Source organism: Motacilla alba, chromosome 18 (assembly GCF_015832195.1).
Source record: "Motacilla alba alba isolate MOTALB_02 chromosome 18, Motacilla_alba_V1.0_pri, whole genome shotgun sequence".
Taxonomy (NCBI): Eukaryota; Metazoa; Chordata; class Aves; order Passeriformes; family Motacillidae; genus Motacilla; species Motacilla alba.
In genome coordinates, this window is record NC_052033.1 from 11,810,703 (window position 1) to 11,829,089 (window position 18,387).

General features: G+C 61.2%; 3 protein-coding genes across 4 annotated transcripts; all 3 read right to left on the bottom strand.

Annotated features, from left to right (window-relative positions):
- Positions 1 to 3,262: 3,262 nt before the first annotated feature.
- MCRIP1 (MAPK regulated corepressor interacting protein 1) lies at positions 3,263 to 5,198 on the bottom strand. 2 transcript variants are annotated; one of them, XM_038157532.1, is made up of 5 exons: positions 5,001 to 5,198; positions 4,810 to 4,928; positions 4,617 to 4,715; positions 4,408 to 4,508; positions 3,263 to 3,634 (listed from the first exon to the last, which is right to left on the bottom strand). In XM_038157532.1, exons 1-4 carry the CDS (start codon positions 5,006 to 5,008, stop codon positions 4,444 to 4,446), a joined length of 291 nt encoding a protein of 96 aa, XP_038013460.1. In that variant the 5' UTR covers positions 5,009 to 5,198; the 3' UTR covers positions 3,263 to 3,634; positions 4,408 to 4,443. The 2 variants fall into 2 exon arrangements, with proteins under 2 accessions (XP_038013460.1, XP_038013459.1); XM_038157531.1 differs by having other exon boundaries at positions 3,263 to 4,508.
- Positions 5,199 to 5,776: 578 nt separating this feature from the next.
- On the bottom strand, positions 5,777 to 7,635 carry PPP1R27 (protein phosphatase 1 regulatory subunit 27). Its single transcript, XM_038157418.1, has 3 exons — positions 7,200 to 7,635; positions 6,145 to 6,295; positions 5,777 to 6,062 (listed from the first exon to the last, which is right to left on the bottom strand). Exons 1-3 carry the CDS (start codon positions 7,411 to 7,413, stop codon positions 5,939 to 5,941), a joined length of 489 nt encoding a protein of 162 aa, XP_038013346.1. The 5' UTR covers positions 7,414 to 7,635; the 3' UTR covers positions 5,777 to 5,938.
- Positions 7,636 to 9,710: 2,075 nt separating this feature from the next.
- Positions 9,711 to 17,922, bottom strand: P4HB (prolyl 4-hydroxylase subunit beta). Its single transcript, XM_038157416.1, has 11 exons — positions 17,719 to 17,922; positions 17,259 to 17,465; positions 16,371 to 16,504; positions 16,034 to 16,171; positions 13,740 to 13,844; positions 13,337 to 13,462; positions 12,910 to 13,110; positions 12,150 to 12,270; positions 11,765 to 11,946; positions 11,260 to 11,346; positions 9,711 to 10,736 (listed from the first exon to the last, which is right to left on the bottom strand). Exons 1-11 carry the CDS (start codon positions 17,873 to 17,875, stop codon positions 10,650 to 10,652), a joined length of 1,545 nt encoding a protein of 514 aa, XP_038013344.1. The 5' UTR covers positions 17,876 to 17,922; the 3' UTR covers positions 9,711 to 10,649.
- Positions 17,923 to 18,387: the final 465 nt, after the last annotated feature.

The window sequence follows — 18,387 nt, forward strand, 5'->3', positions numbered from 1 at the left end:
CCCTGACACCCACGGCTCCCCTGACACCCACAGCTCCCCTGACCCCCACGGCTCCCCTGACCCCCACCCACAGCTCCCCTGACCCCCGCGGCTCCCCTGACACCCACGGCTCCCCTGACACCCACCCATGGCTCCCCTGACCCCCACGGCTCCCCTGACACCCATGGCTCCCCTGACACCCACCCACAGCTCCCCTGACACCCACCCATGGCTCCCCTGACACCCACCCGCGGCTCCCCTGACACCCACCCGCGGCTCCCCTGACACCCTCGGGAGTATGGGGGTCGCGCTGCCTGCGGGGTCCCCGGCCACAGCGAGGCACCGGCGGGGCTGGCGTGGCACGGGCACGCAGAGCTTGGCTCCGGCAGCAGAGCCCAGCCCAGCACGCAGTAATTTTCCTCTGTTTACTCGACAACTTGCTGTCTGCCCTGGCCGAGCAGGACCCGGCGCCCGAGAGGCAGAGCAGCGCTGGCAGCGGCGACGGGAGCGGCACAGACGGGGCACAGAGGGCCGGGGCTGCGGGGCTCGGGGCTGCGGGGCAGGGACAGCAGCACCGTGGGGCTGCGAGGACGCGGGGACTGCGGCAGAACGGGCGAGGGGAGAGGAGCACAGTGCTGGGGGTCTGCCCAGGCCCCCAAGTGCAGGGGTGGGGACGGGAAGGGAGGGACAGGGATTACCCCGCTCACGGCCGTGGTACCGGAGCGGCCCCGGCAGCCCCGCGGAGCCGGCGGCCCTACAGCCGCTGCCGTCACTGCGGCCTCCCTGACGTGGTAACGAGCCTAATTGAGGCAAATTGCTGGAGCACCAAGCAGTTTCTGGGAAGGTAAATATGGTCGTGGCACGGAGCTGTGCCCTGCGCCTGTTGCTCCAGCGTTGCTGTGGCGACACCCCACTGCGGACCCCCAACCCCGCTGGGGCCGCGCTGGCCCCCGGAGCTTGCCCAGCAAGGGTGGCCCTATGTGTGCCACACAATGATGGGGACCCCCGGGGACCCCGAGCCGGCCCCAGCCCACGGGTGCGCTGTGGAAATGTCTGTGTCCCCTGGCGCTGAGCCCCCCAGCAGCCCCAAGGAGGGACGGTGTCTGCCGGTGCCCAGCAGCCCCCTGCAAGCACACGGAGTCTGCCTGCCCCAGGGCATGTCCCACAGCACCTGTGCCAGCCAGGTGTGTCCCAGAGCTGGCACTGCCTGCGCTGCAGGGCTGAGTCTGCAGCCCTGTGCCCCGGTCACCTCCAGCTCCCACAGAGCCACATGCTGTGGCCAGCAGCTCCCCGATAACCGCGGTAACTGCAGCCCCCGGGAGGCAACACCGCCCCTGGGACCTGCCTGGAAGTGGGCCCGGCCCGGCCCAAGGACACAGCTCTCGGGACTGCAGCACCATCCTTCCCCATCGCTGCGGAGCCGCTGGAACGGCACCCCTGCTGCCTCGGCCTGGCACTGCCAGCAGCGCTGTCACCCGCGGCCATCCTGCCAGCGACAGGGCCAGCCCACCCCGAGGAGCAGCTCAGGCAGCACGGCCTGCGCAGGGTGTGCAAATAACACCATGCACACACAAACACACAAAAACATGGGTGTGCAAATAACACCACGCACACACACACAAACACACACACACGGGTGTGCAAATAACACCACACACACACACACACACGTGTGTGTGCACATACACCACATGTACACCACACACTCATGTGTATACACACACACGCACACACGCATGCACACGCACACAGGCAGGCGCCGCCCTCAGCTGCTCGTTCCTGGTATCCAGAGGGATGAGGGCGCTGCCAGCAGCCTGGCCAGACGCGCAGGATGGTTTGGGTGGGAAGGGACCTTTAAAGGTCCCCTGGCGCAGCCCCCGCAGGGAGCAGGGGCACCTGCAGCACACCGGGCTGCTCCCAGTGGATGGAGCACCCTGCCTGTCCAGGCAGCCCGCGCTGGACCCGCTCTGCCCCACGCAGAGCCCCTGCACACCCCACAGCGCGGCCGTGGTGCCGGCCCTGGCTGTGAGCCCGTCCCACGGCATGGAGTGGGGCTGAAGCAGTTCCTCACGCCCAGACTGGTGGCCGGGCTGTCCCCCAGCCCCTGCCCTCCTGACACAGCCGGGCACGGCAGAGCCCCCCGCCCGGCGCAGCCAGCACCCCTAGGCGCGGCGCCTCGCAGGAAAACTCCCACTTTATCAAGGGAATTGAGCACCACAAATTGGTCTCCTAAGTCGATTCTGCCTGCTGCCAGGCCTCTTCCCCACCACCTAATTTGATGACAAACACGTTCCTCTCCTCCTCCCACCCTTTAATCTAATGAAGAGCACCGTGTCCAAGGCACAGGGAAATAAACCCTGATGAGGTCGATTTTTATAGGTAAACAGCCTGATTTCTCTGGCCTGTGGCCTCACTTCTCAGACCCCTAACACCCACCACCTCCCCCTACTGCCTCACCATCCCTGCCCTGCAATTTGGCATCAGTCTTTATAAAAATCACCTGCTTACAGAATGGTTTTTGTACATTTCATTAGAGCTTGAGCAGCTGCTTTGCCTCTGGCTTTACTGTGCCCGAGCAGAGAGGAAAACAAGGCACAAGTGGGGATGCTGCAGCGGGGCCCTCATGCCCAGGGGCAGGGGGGGTCCTGCACACCTGGGATGGCCCCAGATGGGGGCCCAGACAGGGGGGCAGTGCTGGCAGCTGAACAGCAGCCTGCCTGGACACAGGACATGCTAAGGGCTTCGAGCCAGGGCAGCCCCACTGGCCTGTCAGGCTCCCTGAACGCACCACAGGGCCCATCCTGCCAGAGGAGTGAGAAGGGCTGTGACAGTGACAACCATCACTCCCTGTCCCCCACTGCTGCAGGGATGCGGGGCCTGGGGTGACTCAGGAGGCAACAGGGGCCGGGTTCCCATCTTGCTGTGCCAGAACCAAGCAGCAGCAATGTTTTGGTGATGGGAGGTAAACAGGGTCGTGGCAAGTGTCAAGATGCACTCAAGCAGAAATTCTAGCAATGCTAAGTATAGCCTAAATGCCATTAAAGCAGGAGAGGGAAGAGGATACGAGGGTATTAATAGTCTCAACATTTAAATCCTGGGTGCAGCGACAGCTCCAGGGATGCTGGCTGCCCGAGCCCGAGGGCACTGTGCCACCACTGGCTGCACCTGCCCGCAGGGAAACCAAGAGACAGCCCCGGCAAGGGCAGAAAACAAACCCAGCTCTGCTCTCTGCCCCTCGTCCCCGCCCCAGCTGGGCCAGGCTGCAGCACCACACCGAGGCAGCCCCAAAAGGACACCAGCGTTTATTTACAACACTCCTCAAGTGACATACCACAGAAAGGAAAGGGTACAGTACAACTCAAGGACTCGACAAAGGAAGGGCAGAGGCAGCCCCAGGTCCCTGCAGCCTCCCCGCAGCCAGCAGGCCTGGCAGCCCCGTCCCCGCCAGCTCGCAGCACCAGCGGGCAGGGGGCTGCCAGCCCTGCCACGGAGCAGCCCGGGCGGGCAAAGCTGGCACTGTCACTGTCTCTGGCTCAGGCGAGGACGCAGGAACCATCCAGGAGCCAGTGGCTTAAGGAAGGGCCCCCGGCGTGGCTCCGCCACCGCGGGCACCCGGGCGAGCTGAGGGGCCAGGTCTCTTCCAAGGGCTGCGTATCTGGAAAATGGTGTTAGTACAAAACTGCAGCGTTGCCAGGGCAAGGAGCTCCTGAGCCTTGCTCCGTGCAGCCCCACGGCCGCTGTCTCCTGGGGGGCTGCAGGTGGCCCAGCTCCCTCTGAGCACCTCTCAGAAGCCTGGGGCTGGTGCTGACACTCCACCTCTCCATCTGTAGGGAGAAGAACACCTTCCCCTGCAGCACCACAGGGACCGGGCCTGATCTAAGCAGGTAGAAAATGCGGCCTCAGATGTGGCCCACGTGCTCCGGCAGCAACTTGCTTCCACAGAGGAACTGGGAGGAGCCTGGCTATGGCCTCCCAGCCCCAGCTGCACAGCGGGGCTGGACAGGGGCTGCCCCTGTGTCTGGGGGCACAGGAGTAGACTCGACTGTGCCACCTGCCCTCGGCCAGCCCCAGCAGCAGTGGAGCTGAGGTGCACAGGGGAAAGCCAGACCCCGTGCTGCCCGATCCAACAGCACATCTGCCTCGGCCCTGCCCAGCCTAGCGCAGAGGGCAGCGACAGGAGGGGAACAGGGGATCGGGTTGCTCAGCATGAAGTGGGGAAGGGCGGTTCGAGGCCAGAGAAAGCTATGAGCGGGGGGCTGGAATCCTTTGCAACAGGCTCTGGGCAGTCTCGGTGAGGCCCAGAGCATCCTCGACCTCAGGCAGCTTCAGAGCCAGCCCCAGAGCTGACTGGCTCTCCCGCGGGCTTTTAGAAGGACAGACCAGAGGAAGAAATCAACACAAAATCTCAAATTAAATCTGCTTGAGGACCTCAGGAGAGCAGCCGACCCGCAGGGAGGACCCGCTTTAGGACTTCTTTGCATCCTGTGTGTTCCTCCTCTTCAGATCGCCCAGGTCGACGGGTTTAAACGCTGCAAAGAAGACAGGAGAGGCTTTGGGGGCAGAGGCGGCACAGCCCCCGCCCGGCGCTCGCAACCCCCGGGCCGGCGCGGCCGGCGCGGCGCCCCCGTCCCCCGCACCTTTCAGGCTGGGGTTCGGCATCTTCTCCACGTACTCCTCGACCAGGCCGCGCTCGGAGCCCATCTGGCTGCGCAGGTCGCGCTCCACGCACTGCCAGGCTGCGGGGACAGGGCCAGGGCCAGGGCCGGGGCCGCTCGCCTCGGCCGCCCCGGGCCGCCCGCGCCCCCGCCCCGCGCCCGCCGCCCCGCTCACCCTCGTAGATGAAGCGCACGTTCTCCTCGTGGGCCGGCGTGAAGATCTCGCTGCCGGCGCCGGGGGAGCGCGGGCCGCCGCTCCGCTTTCCGTTGTACACCACCCGGGACACGGGGGAGCTGCAAGCGGAGCGCGGGGGAAACTGAGCCGGGCCCGGGGCCGCGCTGGGCCCGGGGCCGGGCGGGGCTCACCTGGCCATGTCGGCGGCGGCGCTGGGGGGGCCGGGAGGGGCCGGGAGGGCCGGCGGGGTGCGGGAGCGAGGCGAGGGCTCGGCCGGGCCAGGCCGCGCGGCGCCCCCCGCCCGTCGCCGGGCAACGCGCCCCTCGCCGCGCCCGCCGCACCGACGGAAGCGCCGCAGCGCGCAGGCGCGGCCCCGCCCCGCCCGCCGGCCCTGCGCACCGCGCTGGCCACGCCCCCGCCGGCCAGGCCACGCCCCGCCCCGCCCGGCCGGTACCGGAGATGGCACCGGAAACGGCACCGGAAATAGCACCGGAGGCGGTACCGGAAACGGCACCGGAAATGAAACCGGAGATGGTACCGGAGATAGCACCGGAAACGGCACCGGAAACGGCACCGGAAATGAAACCGGAGATGGTACCGGAGATGGCACCGGAAACGGCACCGGAGGCGGTACCGGAGATGGTACCGGCGATGGCACCGGAAATGGCACCGGAGGCGGTACCGGAGATGGCACCGGAAACGGCACCGGAGGCGGTACCGGAGATGGTACCGGAAATAGCACCGAAACCGGCACCGGAGATGGCACGGGAAATGGCACCGGACGCGGTACCGGCGATGGCACCGGAAGTGGCACCGGAGTCGGTACCGGACGCAGTACCGGAGATGGCAGCGGAAATGGCACCGGAGATGGTTGCGCAGATGGCAGCGGAGTCGGTACCGGAGGTGGTACCGGAGATGACACCGGAGGCGGTACCGGAGGCTGTACCGGACATGGTACCGGCCATGGTACCGGAGGTGGTAACCGAGATGCTTTATTGGAAAAGTACAAAGTGTTCCGATTGGCAGTACCGAGCGGTACCGAGTGGCAGCACCGGGCCGCCCGGGCCCAGCCCGGGCGCAGCCCCGGTGCTCGGGCAGGCACAGCCCCCCGGCCGCGGCCGGGCCCGGCTCAGCGCAGCGCCGTGCCGCCCAGGAGCCGCACCAGGTCCTCGTACTCGGGGTCGATGAGGTCCGAGGGTTTCTCCCCGTCGTCGGTGGTGGCCTCCAGGCTGGCCCCCAGGGACAGGAGGTACCTGCGGGGCAGGCAGCTGAGCCGGGCCGGGCAGCCCCGGGAGCCGCTCCCCGCCGCCCGCGCTCCCGGCCCCGCCGCCCTACCTGGCGATGTCGGCGTGGCCGTCGCTGCAGGCCATGTGCAGCGGCGTCCAGCCCTTCTCGTCCCTCTGGTGGATGTCGGCGCCGTACTTGACCAGCAGCTTGACGCAGTCCAGGTTTCCCGTGAGCACGGCTTCGTGCAGCGCTGCCATGCCTGAGGGACACGGCTGTCAGCCCGGGAAGGGCGCGCCCCGCTGCAGGCACGGCTCGGAAAGGGTGCAGCAGCTCCCCTTCCCTGGGACGGGACGGGGGAAAGAAACAAAGACCGAGAAAGCCAGAGGAGCTGCTGTGGGTTCCTGCTGCCCTTCTGCAGCATAAACGCCCTGTCTGGGATGGGGCAGCACCCACGGCCCCAGCTGGGCAGGACACAGGGCAGGACAGGGACCTGCCCCGAGAGCAGCTGCTCCGGGTCCTGGACAGGGCTCACAGAGACAGGAGAAGGGGCTCTGCCGGTTTCAGCAGCCCATCACTAACGAAGATTCGCTATGGGCAGAGGGAAGCCCGGGGTCATTTGAGCCTTCCATGGCCTGGCGAGAGCTGAAGCCAAGCACAAGGAAAGGGCAGCTCTGGGCTCTGCATCAGCCTGTGCAATCAAGGCATTCCATGAAGGGTTCCTGTGAGGCTGTGTGCCCAGAACACGAAGCTCTCCCCGAGCCCCCAGAGTCAGACACACACGAGGGAGCAGTGCCTGAGAGAAACAGCGCCAGGAACAGATGCAGCTGCCCCAGCCGGGGAAGGCAGGAGCGCCAGGGTGCTGCCCCGAGCTCACAGCCTGTGCTTGCTGCGCCCTTGGGGTCCCTCCACACTGCGGGGGCTCGATGGGGCCTCACAGGGACCGGGGGCCAAGCTCCCCTTTCCACAGCGTGCTCTGACTCTGCTGCTGAGGGGAGATGCCGGGGCCGCCCTGGGGCTCCTGGGCCCCTCTGGGCGCTGCTCCTCGCCGCTGAGGGCCCTGCCCTGCTCGGTCCTGCTGGGGGCGGCCCCCAGCCCGGCTCTGGTGTCCCTCGCGGCCCCAGGCCGTGCCCCTCTGCCCGGCCCTGCCGGCCGGCAGCACTCACCGGAAGGGTAGATGGTGTCCAGAGTCACCTTCCTGGCTCGGATGAACCTGCCCACCTGCTCCAGGTCCCCCTGCTTGATGTGGTCCTGAAAGACGACGTCGTTGGGGAAGCGCACGGTGCGGGAGGCCCTCAGCCGCGGCGTGTACCGGCCGCACCGCGGCACCGCCGGGCAATAGTCCCTCGTGCTGACGGCAGCCTTCAGGCACAGCGGCATGGGGCTGCCCCGCGCGCAGCCCGGCCCCTCGCCGCCCTGCTGCCTCCTCTCCTGCCCTCACGGGCGCTCCTCGCCGCCCTGGCCCGCTGTGTCCGTGTCCCCTTGCCGCAGGGACGCGGCAGCCACCGTGCTCTCCCGCGCTCCCGCGTCACATGCACGAGGTGGCACCGGCACTTGCAGTCACCGACAGCCCCTTGGCCCCGGACTGATGGTGCTCCGGGCACACCGCGTTATAAAGGCTCCCCCGGGCTATTTTGGGGACGTGCAGCTCATGCTATTTGCCATGATGCTTCGTAATCGAGCCGCCCAGGCCCGCAGCCTCCCACTTTTGGGCAGAAGTTGGTGTCTCATCTTACCACCCACCTGTTGACGTACCCCATCCAAGGGGTCAAATCTTCTCTTGCATGGGTGGCCCTTCAGGGGAGCCTGGAAGCAATTTCCCAACATCGAGCCCTTCTGGGGAAAGGGGCGCGGGCACAACCAGCAACACGGGTCCCAGCTGGCCAGGGCAGGGTGGGTGTGCCAGGGCTGTGGGCACAACACATCCAGAGCTGTCACCCTCCTGTAGCTGCAGGGGACACTCCAAGGGAGCCGAGGAGCTGAGCTGCCCAGCACAACTGTGACAGCACACAGCCCAGCAAGGAAGCACAGCCTGAGTGTCTGATGGCCCCTGCGAGGACAGAGGTGCTGCTGGTGATCCCAAGACAGGCGCAGAACCAGAAGCCTGCACTGCTGGTCCCTGGTGTTCCTTGTCCTTCTTGAGACAGGGAAGCAGCTGCCTCAAGCAGCCTTAGAGGAACAGCAGAACAGCACCACCACCAGACAGCTCCTGCCTCTCCAGCTACAGCCGTGACCCAAAACAGAACCATCTGCCTCAGAGGAGCCATTCAGGGCCATCGAGGGTTTCAGCAACCACTGTTTTCTCCCATCAAAGTTTGGCCATGTCAGACACTTAAGCATTTTGTGCTGTCATGCTGATGGGGATTGTCCAGGCAGGTGTGTCAGAAAAAAAGCCTGTGCTGCTTTAGGAGTCAGGGGTTTCGCTCTGCCCCGCCTGCTGCAGACCCTTGCCCCGGCCCCAGCAGCACAGTCAGGCACACACCTTACAGCTCCTGCACTTGTTTATCTGCTGGCAAATGCATCGATCTCTTGGCCAAGCATCTGCTTGTGGTTGGAGGAGCCTGAGCACAGCACAGGGCATCCAAGCTCAGCGCTGGGGACAGAACACTGCCAGCCTGCTTTCTGGGAACAGCAATTAGGCATGTACAGCCGATGGCTGCTCAGCTCCTGCTCTGCCACAGGGAGCCCTGGGTAGGAGAGGCACCTCCTCAAGCCGAGCACAGTGGGTCTCTGCCCAGGAAGAGGAGAGCCACGCAGAGCTCAGACTCGGTCACAGTTCAACTGGCTGTGCCAAACAGACCTATTTGAGTCCAATTCTAGACAGCTCCTTTCAGTGGAACTTCACTAGTGAGACTCCCTTCCTCCCCACTCTGAAAGACAAAGCAGCTGTCACCAAGCAGCCTGGGCCCCCAGCACTGCTGGCTTTGTTGGGGTGCAGCAGTGGCCACTGCCTACCTTCGGTCACGTAGCCCTGCAGGGAGGCATCTTCAAAGGGCCTCCTCCGTGTACCTGCAGCTACAGGTCTCACACACCTGGCTGCTGCTGCCAGGGACAGCCCTTCCTCAGCCCGTGGTGAGTGGGGGCCTGCTCAGCCCCAGCACTGGTGCTGCTGTGCCCAAAGTTTGGGAATGCCACACCAGGGCTCTGCTGGGGCTGGAGACAGGCACAAGTGGTGTCCAACAGCCCTGTGCCACTGCTCCAGCACACATGCCACCCGCTGAGACACAGAGCTGCCCCTGGCTGTCCTCTAGCCTCACCATGCCCTCCCTGTGACATTTATAGCATATTTTCTAACCAAAATACCTTCAGCAGCAAGCAGCAGGTTTGGAAATAGCAGCGTGGCTCACGGGGTCATGTGAGCCCGACTAGCAGAGCCGCAGCAGCCCTGGCGTGCCCTGATGCAGAGCAATGTCCCCTCAGCCCAGCCAGCTGGCCCAGGGGCTGCACTCTCCCCGAGCCAAGCCACGGCCCGCTCGCTGCTAGCGGAACACCTGCACCAGCCCACAGACCCCGGACAGGACACAAACACTGGGGAGTTCTTTTCCTTCACTAATGCCTCGGAGAAAGTGACACACACCCCGTTGCAGCAGAGTCCCTTGAGAATCATCCTACAACCGTGATCTCCCCTTCCAGGGTAGGTTCAAATATTCTACACTGATAAAGACAAAGAGACATAATAGTATTAAAATCTCAACTTTATTTGGCCATCAAATTCAGTACCAATGTTATTGTAGCAGAATGCTAAGAACCAGCCTGATGCAGCTCAGGCCTGTGAGGCACTCCCTCAGTCTCATTCCCAAACCCCAGTAATTGCAAATGTCCTGTTTGATCTGTTTATCAGGCCCTCCCCCACCACCCACCTGCCGGGTCAACCCACTCAAAATAATTCATGAAAGGGATTGCAACTCTTGTCTTTGATCAAAAGGATGTCAACACAGCTGGTGAGCCAGCAGCCACCTCCACCCTCAGAGCCTGCCACAGCCAGTGCACACGGTATTCCACCCCTCCAGGAGTTTGGAATAGTCACCTCCAAGTGTCTTCAAGGAGAAGGGAAAGGAAACATCTGGCTAGCACGAAGAGAAGCACCTCCACACCCACCTTTCCCCAGGAAGCCATCAGCCTTCTGCCCCCACATATACTGAAGGCCAGCTCCAGGGAAGAACAGCTGACACCATTAAGGACCCTGCCAGGTGCAGAAATCAATTAGGGGCTTTAGTTTTAAAAGAAAAAGAGAAAAAAGCTGTCTGGAAGATGTTAGTGGCAAGGCTCCAGATTGTCAGGCTGCTGAACTCCTGGTACCACCTCACAACCTCCTGCTGCCCAGAAGAACAGAGTTCTCCAGACAAAAGCTGTGTACAAAAAAGTACATCACAACAGAAAAAAAGCCCAGCTGGCTGGGCTGGCTCCCTAGTGACAGTTCCCTTTTCAAAAGCCAAAAGAAAGAAAAGGTAAGTGTACAGACAAGTGAGGGTAAAGTGTTACTTTAGAAGCCAATCCCTGGATTTCCAGTCATTTACCTTCTGCTTTAAATCTTAATGGGTTTCTGACTCACTGGGCTGCATCACAGCAGCCAATTTAGTGTCTGATTTTTTGGGTGATGTAGATCAGTCTTCTCTTTACAATTCATCCTTTTGGAGTTTCTGCTCATCCTCATCACCTTCCTCAAGTTCAGTTTCTTCATCCATCTCCAGGTCCTCCAGATCCTGTGGAGGTTACAGACAGCTCCTGGTTTCTGGCACATGAGGCAGCCCCAGAACCAAGCACTGAGCAGCACCCCTCATCTGGTCACTGCTCTCTGCTGCCATGCTAACAAAACATCCAGAGATTTTTATCAAGAGCTTCAGATTCAGGACATTAAGGATCAGGAAGCCCTGGAAGCTGGCACCCTTACACCTGTGGCAGCCTCCACAGACCCTCCCTCCCCAGTCCCCCAGCAGGTGAGAGCGTCCAAGCAGACACACGGGCATGTGGCACTGATCACACAGCCCAGTTCCAGGTGCCGAGTGCCCCAGCAGTGCTACTTGACACCCACGGGGTGCTCTCCAGGAAAGGAGCCCACTGCAGGCCCCAGGCCACCCGAACAGATCACACGGATGGGGACACTTTGTTCACCAGCAGTATGCTCTCCTGACATGTAACAACACAGGATCTTCTTTAGGGCTGAGGATTGAGGCACAGAACCATGCTCCCTGTTCCCAAAGGCCCAGAGTACTCCATGTTACTCACATCATCAGCTGCTGCCCCATCCTGACCTCCGCTCTCCAGGAATTTCTTGAAGCCTTCTAGTGTCCTCTCCCCGTTATAGTCAATTACCTACACAGGGAGAACAAGGATGCTGGTTATGGGCACTACAGACCCACACCCCTGGAGAGGAGAATTCTCTTTCTGAGCAACAGTGAACATGCCAAGCAAAAGGGAATTTAAAAATTCACCTTCACCCATATGAGACGAAGGAAAACAGCTCAGCCACTAGACTTCAGAGATCACTGCGAGGAAAGAATAGCCTGCAGATGAGCACACTGTCCTCTATGCTCCCTCTTTTCCCCATTCCCACTTCCCGCTGCCCCCCAAACTCTTTCCCTACAGCCCAGACCCCACAAGGGGTCTCGGGTGTCCTGTAGACCTGCTGTGTCGCATCCCCACGGATGCAGCTCCCTCCCCCAGCCTTGTGCAGAACGCTGGGGCGCTCCCGGGCTCCCTGGCTGCCGGCTCCAGCCCCGTGCCTGCTTACATTTCTGCCAGAGCCTGCAGGGAAGAACTTGAGCGTGGGGAAGCTGTGGATTTTCACTGCCTCCACTTCATTAGCCGTCGAGTCCATCTTGGCAATGACAATGTTCTCGTGGTCCCTGTAGGTTTCTCCCAGCTTGTCCCAGATCGGGGCCAGCTGCTTGCAGTGACCGCACCACGGGGCATCTGTTAATGACAGACACAGCTGCACCCACAATCTAACCAGGTACCACTCCTCCCCACCCAGACAGTTCTCACACATCTCTGCCACCAAGGCACTGCTTTTGGGGCCCAGGCTGCAAAAGGCTTTTCCCCTAATCCTGGTCACACAGTGTTTTGGCAGTCCTTTCACACCAGTTACTTGGAATCAGCTGTAGAAAGATACTCACAGAACTCCACAAAGACATTCTTATTCTCATCAAAAGCAACTTCTTCAAAGTTCTTCCCAACCAGAACTTTGACAGGCTGCTTGTCCCAGTCTTCAGGAAGATCCTGACTCATCAGGTGGGGCTGGAATAAAAAGTGAAATTCAGACAAACTGCTGCATAGCTACTTGGGCTGATCATGCAATCACACATCCTGGAAAAGCCAGGTTTCACCACCCCACTGGTGCCTCAGTCACAGGCTGTAAGCAACCAGATGAACTGGTCACTTCTCCCACAGAGAGTCTCCTTCCCACCCCAACCCAGCAGGAGCAGCAGGTGCTGTTGAGCAGAGGATCTGCAGGAGAAGAGAGCTCTGCAGAAGGAAAGCCCCCAGCCCTGCTGACAGCCCCGTTCCCAGAGGACTGGGCTTTGCTGCACGCTCACTGCTGGCTGAGCCACACACAGCCCCTCCAGCAGATGGGAGCTGACAGCTCTTCCCTGTGCCACAGAATTCACACCTTGCACAGCCTGCTGGCAGAAAGAGCAGCTGGATAAACAGTACAGTCCCACAGGGAGAGCACAACTGCTTGGCCATGCCCAAGTCCCTCTCCTGGCTCACCCTCCTGCAGCCTCCAGGCCCCAGCAGCTTTGCCTTTCACTCCTAATCACAACGCCCACAGGATGTTCATGCAGAAGATGGAGGGGCTTCTCCAGCCCCTCACAGGGAGCATTTCTGATCCCTCTCAGCTGCCTCGGTCCCCACCAATACTCTCTATCCACATACCTTGATCTTGCCTGCCAGGAATTTGTTACAGAACTCTTTGATCTTGTCTGCCGTGAGCTCATCGGACTCAGGTTTGTATTTGGTCATTTCTTCCTCCAGGGTGATCAGACGTACAGCTGGGCACTCTTCCTTCTTTAGGCCAAAGAACTCCAGAATCCTCTGGTTGTCACTGTGGTCACTGTCTATGAAGATGAACAGGATCTTGGGAGGAAAAAAGGGAAAGGCAGGAGGTGAACGTGAGTGCCTTGTAGCTACTGACACTTCACACGCTCAGAGTGCAGCTAAACTGGCTCTTTTCCTCCTGTCCCAGAGGAGAGAGCTGGCCTGAAGTCCTCCTCCACAGCTGCTCCGTGGATAAAGACAGTGCTACTCTTCTCTGCAGGAGGCGGGTGGTCTCCTAGCTCACGATCCAAGAAATTCAGCTCACCTTTCCTTTGAAGTCCCCAGCTGCACTCTTGAAGTTGTCCAGCTTCCCTTGATAGTCAGACACACTTTTTGGTAGGAAAAGCAGAATATGAGTCTTGATCTCTCCTCCAAATATTTTAGGAGCAGTCTGAGGAGTAAAAAATAAACTTTATTTTTGGAAAAGAGGCAAATCAGTATCCAGCCCAGTTTAACTCCCCTATGCTGAGCAGCCCACAGCAGCCTCCAACAGTGCAGGACTGCTCTGCACAGCAAGCTGCCACCTCCTGTATCCGTGTCCTTCCCACTCCTCCATAGCCCCAGGGTCAGCTCCCCAGTAAAACATCACCACGCAGTCTACAACTGCACCTTTGCTATATTCTTGCAGCAGCAATGGGAAGGGCCTTGTCAGACACCTGAAGACCCACCTGCTCAGTGAACTCTATGACCAGAGGCAATGAATTGGACTTGATGAAGTTCAGCAGATTATCTTTTGTGAGGTCCCCTTCAAAGTTGTTCTGGCCTTCATCGAACTGCAAGAACAGACATTTTTCATTAGAACACTTGTGCATCCCCACAAGTCTCTGACCACCTTCGCCCTGGTCACTGCCCCACGGGATCTCAGCTGCACTCCCTCAGAGCAGACTGCCATCTCAACAAGGTTACCACAAATCCACACAAAATCTGCACCAAGGTGTCCATCTTCCTTGCATCAAAGCTTTAAATCACCCCCCACCAGAAGGCAGGCAGCAACAACAGCCAGGTTTGATCTCAGCCTTGCTCTGCACCACTGGGAGAGCACTAATGGTGCAAGTCACCACGAAGGACCCTGGGCAGCTGCCTCCAGCCCTGCAGCAGCCAGTGGTCAGAGCAGACACTGCAGCCACACAGTGCTGGGAACGCCTGACAGCAAAGCCTGCGGCAAACAGTGACTCCCTCAGCCCTGGGGAACTCATTCCAGCCTCCGTTAGGGACAACAGCACATGCTGCACATCACGCTGGAGGTGCCAGGTCCTGCTCTACAGGGCCATCACCCCTGTCTTCCCTGAGCAGGATTCCCAGAACCCCCTGGCAGCCTGGAGCAGGAGCAGCTGCAGAGGGCCCATCAAGCTTAGAGGGAAGATGTGCAGAAGGGCACAGCAGTGCCCTGGCAAGGCCATACTCAAGTTGTTGACAGCAGGAAGAGCGTGGACTCAGATAACCTTCTGTTAAGGGGAGGCACACCAGCCTCAGTGGAAACACCAAGGAAAGCACTTAGCATCGGAAAATAACTCTGCAAACACTCAGAGGAGTTCTGCAGATTGCCTCAGCGCCATCAGGACAGCTGTGTGAGGGCCTGGGCAAGTCTGGACAACTCTCACAGAGCAAGAGAACAATGAGCCAAACCCTCTCCGTTCAGACCCAACTAATGGTATGGAGCCAAAGCCCAAAACCAGAACAGGCCATCAAGTTCTCCTGCTCTGGCCTTTGATTATTGTGGCTGCTCCTTTTCTCCCAGGTTTAGAGCAGATCTATCCAGGAGCTCCCACGGCACTGCCACGCCACTGCACAGGAGCAGAGAGGAACCCCAGGGGCTGGACAGATCTGGGCTGCTCCTTCCACAGAGCTGAGCACTCCTGCCCCAGCCAGGCCTGGCACAGCATGGTCCCTGCTGTTCCCAACACACACAAAAGGCTGCCAGGCCAGAACTGTGCCCAGAGCAGGGCACACAAAGCTGACATGCAGAGCTACTCATGCAGTAGCACACGACTACCAAATGAGACAAGAACAACACACTCCTCCCTCCCTTCTCCCCCTATTTTGCTAATGCATTTTGAGCTCATTAGCCAGATATTTCCTCAGCCACATTGACCTGAGGGACTCTGACTCGGAATTTAAGTCTACAAGCTTCCATCAGCATAAAAACCCTACAGTGTCAGAGGTATAGCATAATAAAACAATTATTTCAGGTGAACAAAAAGAAAGTCTGGTGTTAGGTCAGGCTGGGCAAAGTCACGGTTGATGACGTGCAGGTGTAGTAAATCTGAACCCAAAGTACTTTGTCCTGCCCCACGCCACCTCTGGGTGAGGAGCCACCAAGCCTAAGAACCTCTTCTTGTCTGCTCAAACCTGGAAATTCATGCCAGTGACAGGGCTTTTCACGCCTCCATTAGTGCACCTGTGGTTCTGCAGGCAGTCAGCATCCCTCTGCACATAAGCCACTGCCCCAGCCCTGCCAGCTGGAGCTGCAAATCCTCTCAGGAGCCTCTCTGGAATCCCCACACTGCAGAAGCCACAGCAGTGAGACAGAGCAGCTCCTGGACGCAGCAGCAGAGGTCAGCTGTGGGCAATGAAAACTAACTCTGCTAAGACACAACCAAGCAGCACCATGGCAGCCAGAGAGCTCAGCTACTGCTCCTGGGCCTGTCCAAGAGCATGGACCACTGCTGCACTGCAGGGCTGGGCAAGAGGGAAGCGAGTGGAGGAACAGCCTGCCCCCAAAGCCCAGCAGCTCTGGAGACCAGCACAGGGCTGGGAGGCTGACACAGCCACACGCCGTGGGCCCTGAGGCTCTCCCACCCCACAAAGGGCCCACAGGCTCTGAGGCCAGGAACAGCTACAGCAGCAGCATGGGGCCTTTGCTGCTGCATCCAGAACTGACCTTGCTGGAGTTAGATTAGTAAAGAAAAGGAAAGAGACAGCAGAGCCCAGTGTGGTGCTCAGGCTTGGCACCAGCCGGTACCTTCTTGAAGAGGATGACACTGTCCTTACTAATCTGGTACTTGGTGAAGACATCAGCACTGGAGGAAATCCCAAAGGGAATATCATCCACAGCTTCTGCTGCCAGCAGGAACTCCTTTGCTGCCTCTGATGCCGAATCCTGGGGAGTAAAGAAAGGCATCTCAGAGGAGCCACATCACCTGCAGCACTCACATCCCAGGGCTCAGCCCGAAGAACTGGAAGATCAAGGAAGGCAAGACGGCGAGGATTGCATAAGGCAGAACCTTCCCCAGCCAGCAGGAAGCAGGGAAGGCCTTGGACACACACAAGAGCATCTCCAGTGGAAACACAAACTCTACCTTGAAGAAACCAATGACCACCACTTCACTGGAGTCCACCAGGGCCTCGGCAGCAGCCACATCAGCCAGGCTGGCAGCAGCAGGGCCCGTGCGCTTCCTCAGCCAGCTGACGATGTCGTCCGCCTCCCTGCCAGCTGCACAGGGGAGAACAAGCTGTCACCTTCCCCCAGCTAAGGCCAAGACCACAAAACCCTCAAGCTTCGAGAGAGAAGACCTTTCAGCAGCCGGTCAAGAGATCAGCAAGAGTCAAGATCTCATTTGCGCAACTCTTTCCCTTTCACTCGTGGTGTAATTAAGCTTATCCCTAATTGATAAGTCAAGGTACAAGGGACTCCCAGGAATCTATTCTTCTCTCACCTCCTGCCCCCGTCATTAAACTTTGACCAACAATGCAGCACCTCTCCATGACCTCAGCATTGCTTATGCTATTACAGCACCTTTTCCTTCCAAGATGTCTATCCTGGATGTTACCCTCTGTAACCAGCACTGTGTGGCCAGGCCCAGCTGAATTCTGTCTTGGCCTTCCTTGCAGCCCTCTCACACCCCGTGCTTGCCTCCTCACCCAATGGCCCAGGTATGTTTCCAGTTCTGGAAAGGCTCGAGTCAAGTTAAGCCACACAAAAAGCCAAGCTCAGGTCAGTTTGCTGAAAGCAGCTTCCTCCACTCTGGCTGACCTCAGGGATGTTTCCAGAGGGAGGCCATTGAAGGCTGGCCTGTTCCCCACGGGCCCAGCACCACTGCCAGGTCGTTGTCACAGTGGACCTTGTCCAGGCTCAGCAGCACAGCTCCAGCCCGGGGCCATGTGCTGGGACCCGGCGCCACGTTGCTGCCCTCTGCACCCTGGCGGCGCATCCAGGCCCGCTTCACCTGCGCCCTGCCCCTCCTCACCCGTGTACTCCTTGGGCGCAGCCTTGTCGCCGTTCTTGAAGAACTTGATGGTGGGATAGCCGCGCACGCCGAACTGCTGCGCCAGCTCCGACTCCTCCGTGGCGTCCACCTTGGCCAGCCGGATTTCCGAGCCCTCTGCCTTCAGCTTCGCCGCCGCCTTCGCGTACTCGGGCGCCAGCGCTTTGCAGTGCCCGCACCACGGGGCGTCTGCGGGACGGGGCGTCAGCGGCGGCCGGGCCCCCCGACTCCACTCCCGGGCGGAGCGAGGCCCGCCGCGACCCACGGAGCCCCGGGGAGGGGCGGGCCGGGGGGCCGCGCCGACCCCCGCCCCAGCCCGGCCCCGCACCCGCCCGGGGGAGCCCGTCCCTGAGCGCCTCTCCCCGGCCCGACCCTGCCGTCCCCGGCCGCGCCCTCGGTCCCCGCCCGCCCGTTCCCCCCGGCCCGGCCCCGCCGCGCTCACAGAACTCGACGAGCAGGTATCGGTGCTCGGCCAGCGCCTGCTCGAAGGAGTTGGCGCGCAGCACCAGGACGCCATCCTCCTCCTCCTGGGCGCTGGCGCTGGCGGGCAGCAGCAGGGCGGCGCAGAGCAGCGGGAGCAGAGCGCGCGCGGCCGCCATGGCTGATGGCGGCTGAGGGACGGGCTGGCGCGGCCGCGGCGCCGCCTCCCCTTATAAACCCGCCCCCCGCCGCCCGCTGCCGCGCGCTATTGGCCGCGCCGCCCGCCTGCCATTGGCCGGCGCCGCTGCCCCGGCCACTGCGCGCCGCCCATTGGCTGGCGGTCCGGACACGCCCCTCGGCCGCCGCCTCGGGTTGGCCGCCGGCCGCGCTCCCCGCCCGCAGGTCCCCATTGGCTGCTTTCCCCGCGATGCCGCTCGCCATTGGTCGGCGCCACCGCCTCGCGTGGCCCCTGCCCTCGAACGTGGCACTCGGGAAGCGCCGCCGGGCGGCACTGCGCGTGTGCGCGGCCACGAGCGCGTGGTGGATCCTGACTGGGCCGCGCGCCCCACGTGACCGGCGCGGCGCGCGAGGCGCGGCCCGGTAAGGCCTGGCCCGGCCCGCTCCTCCCGCTCCTCCCGGCACGGCCTTCCCCTCGGGGCCACGGCAGCAGCTGCCCGCCCCGACCCTGTCT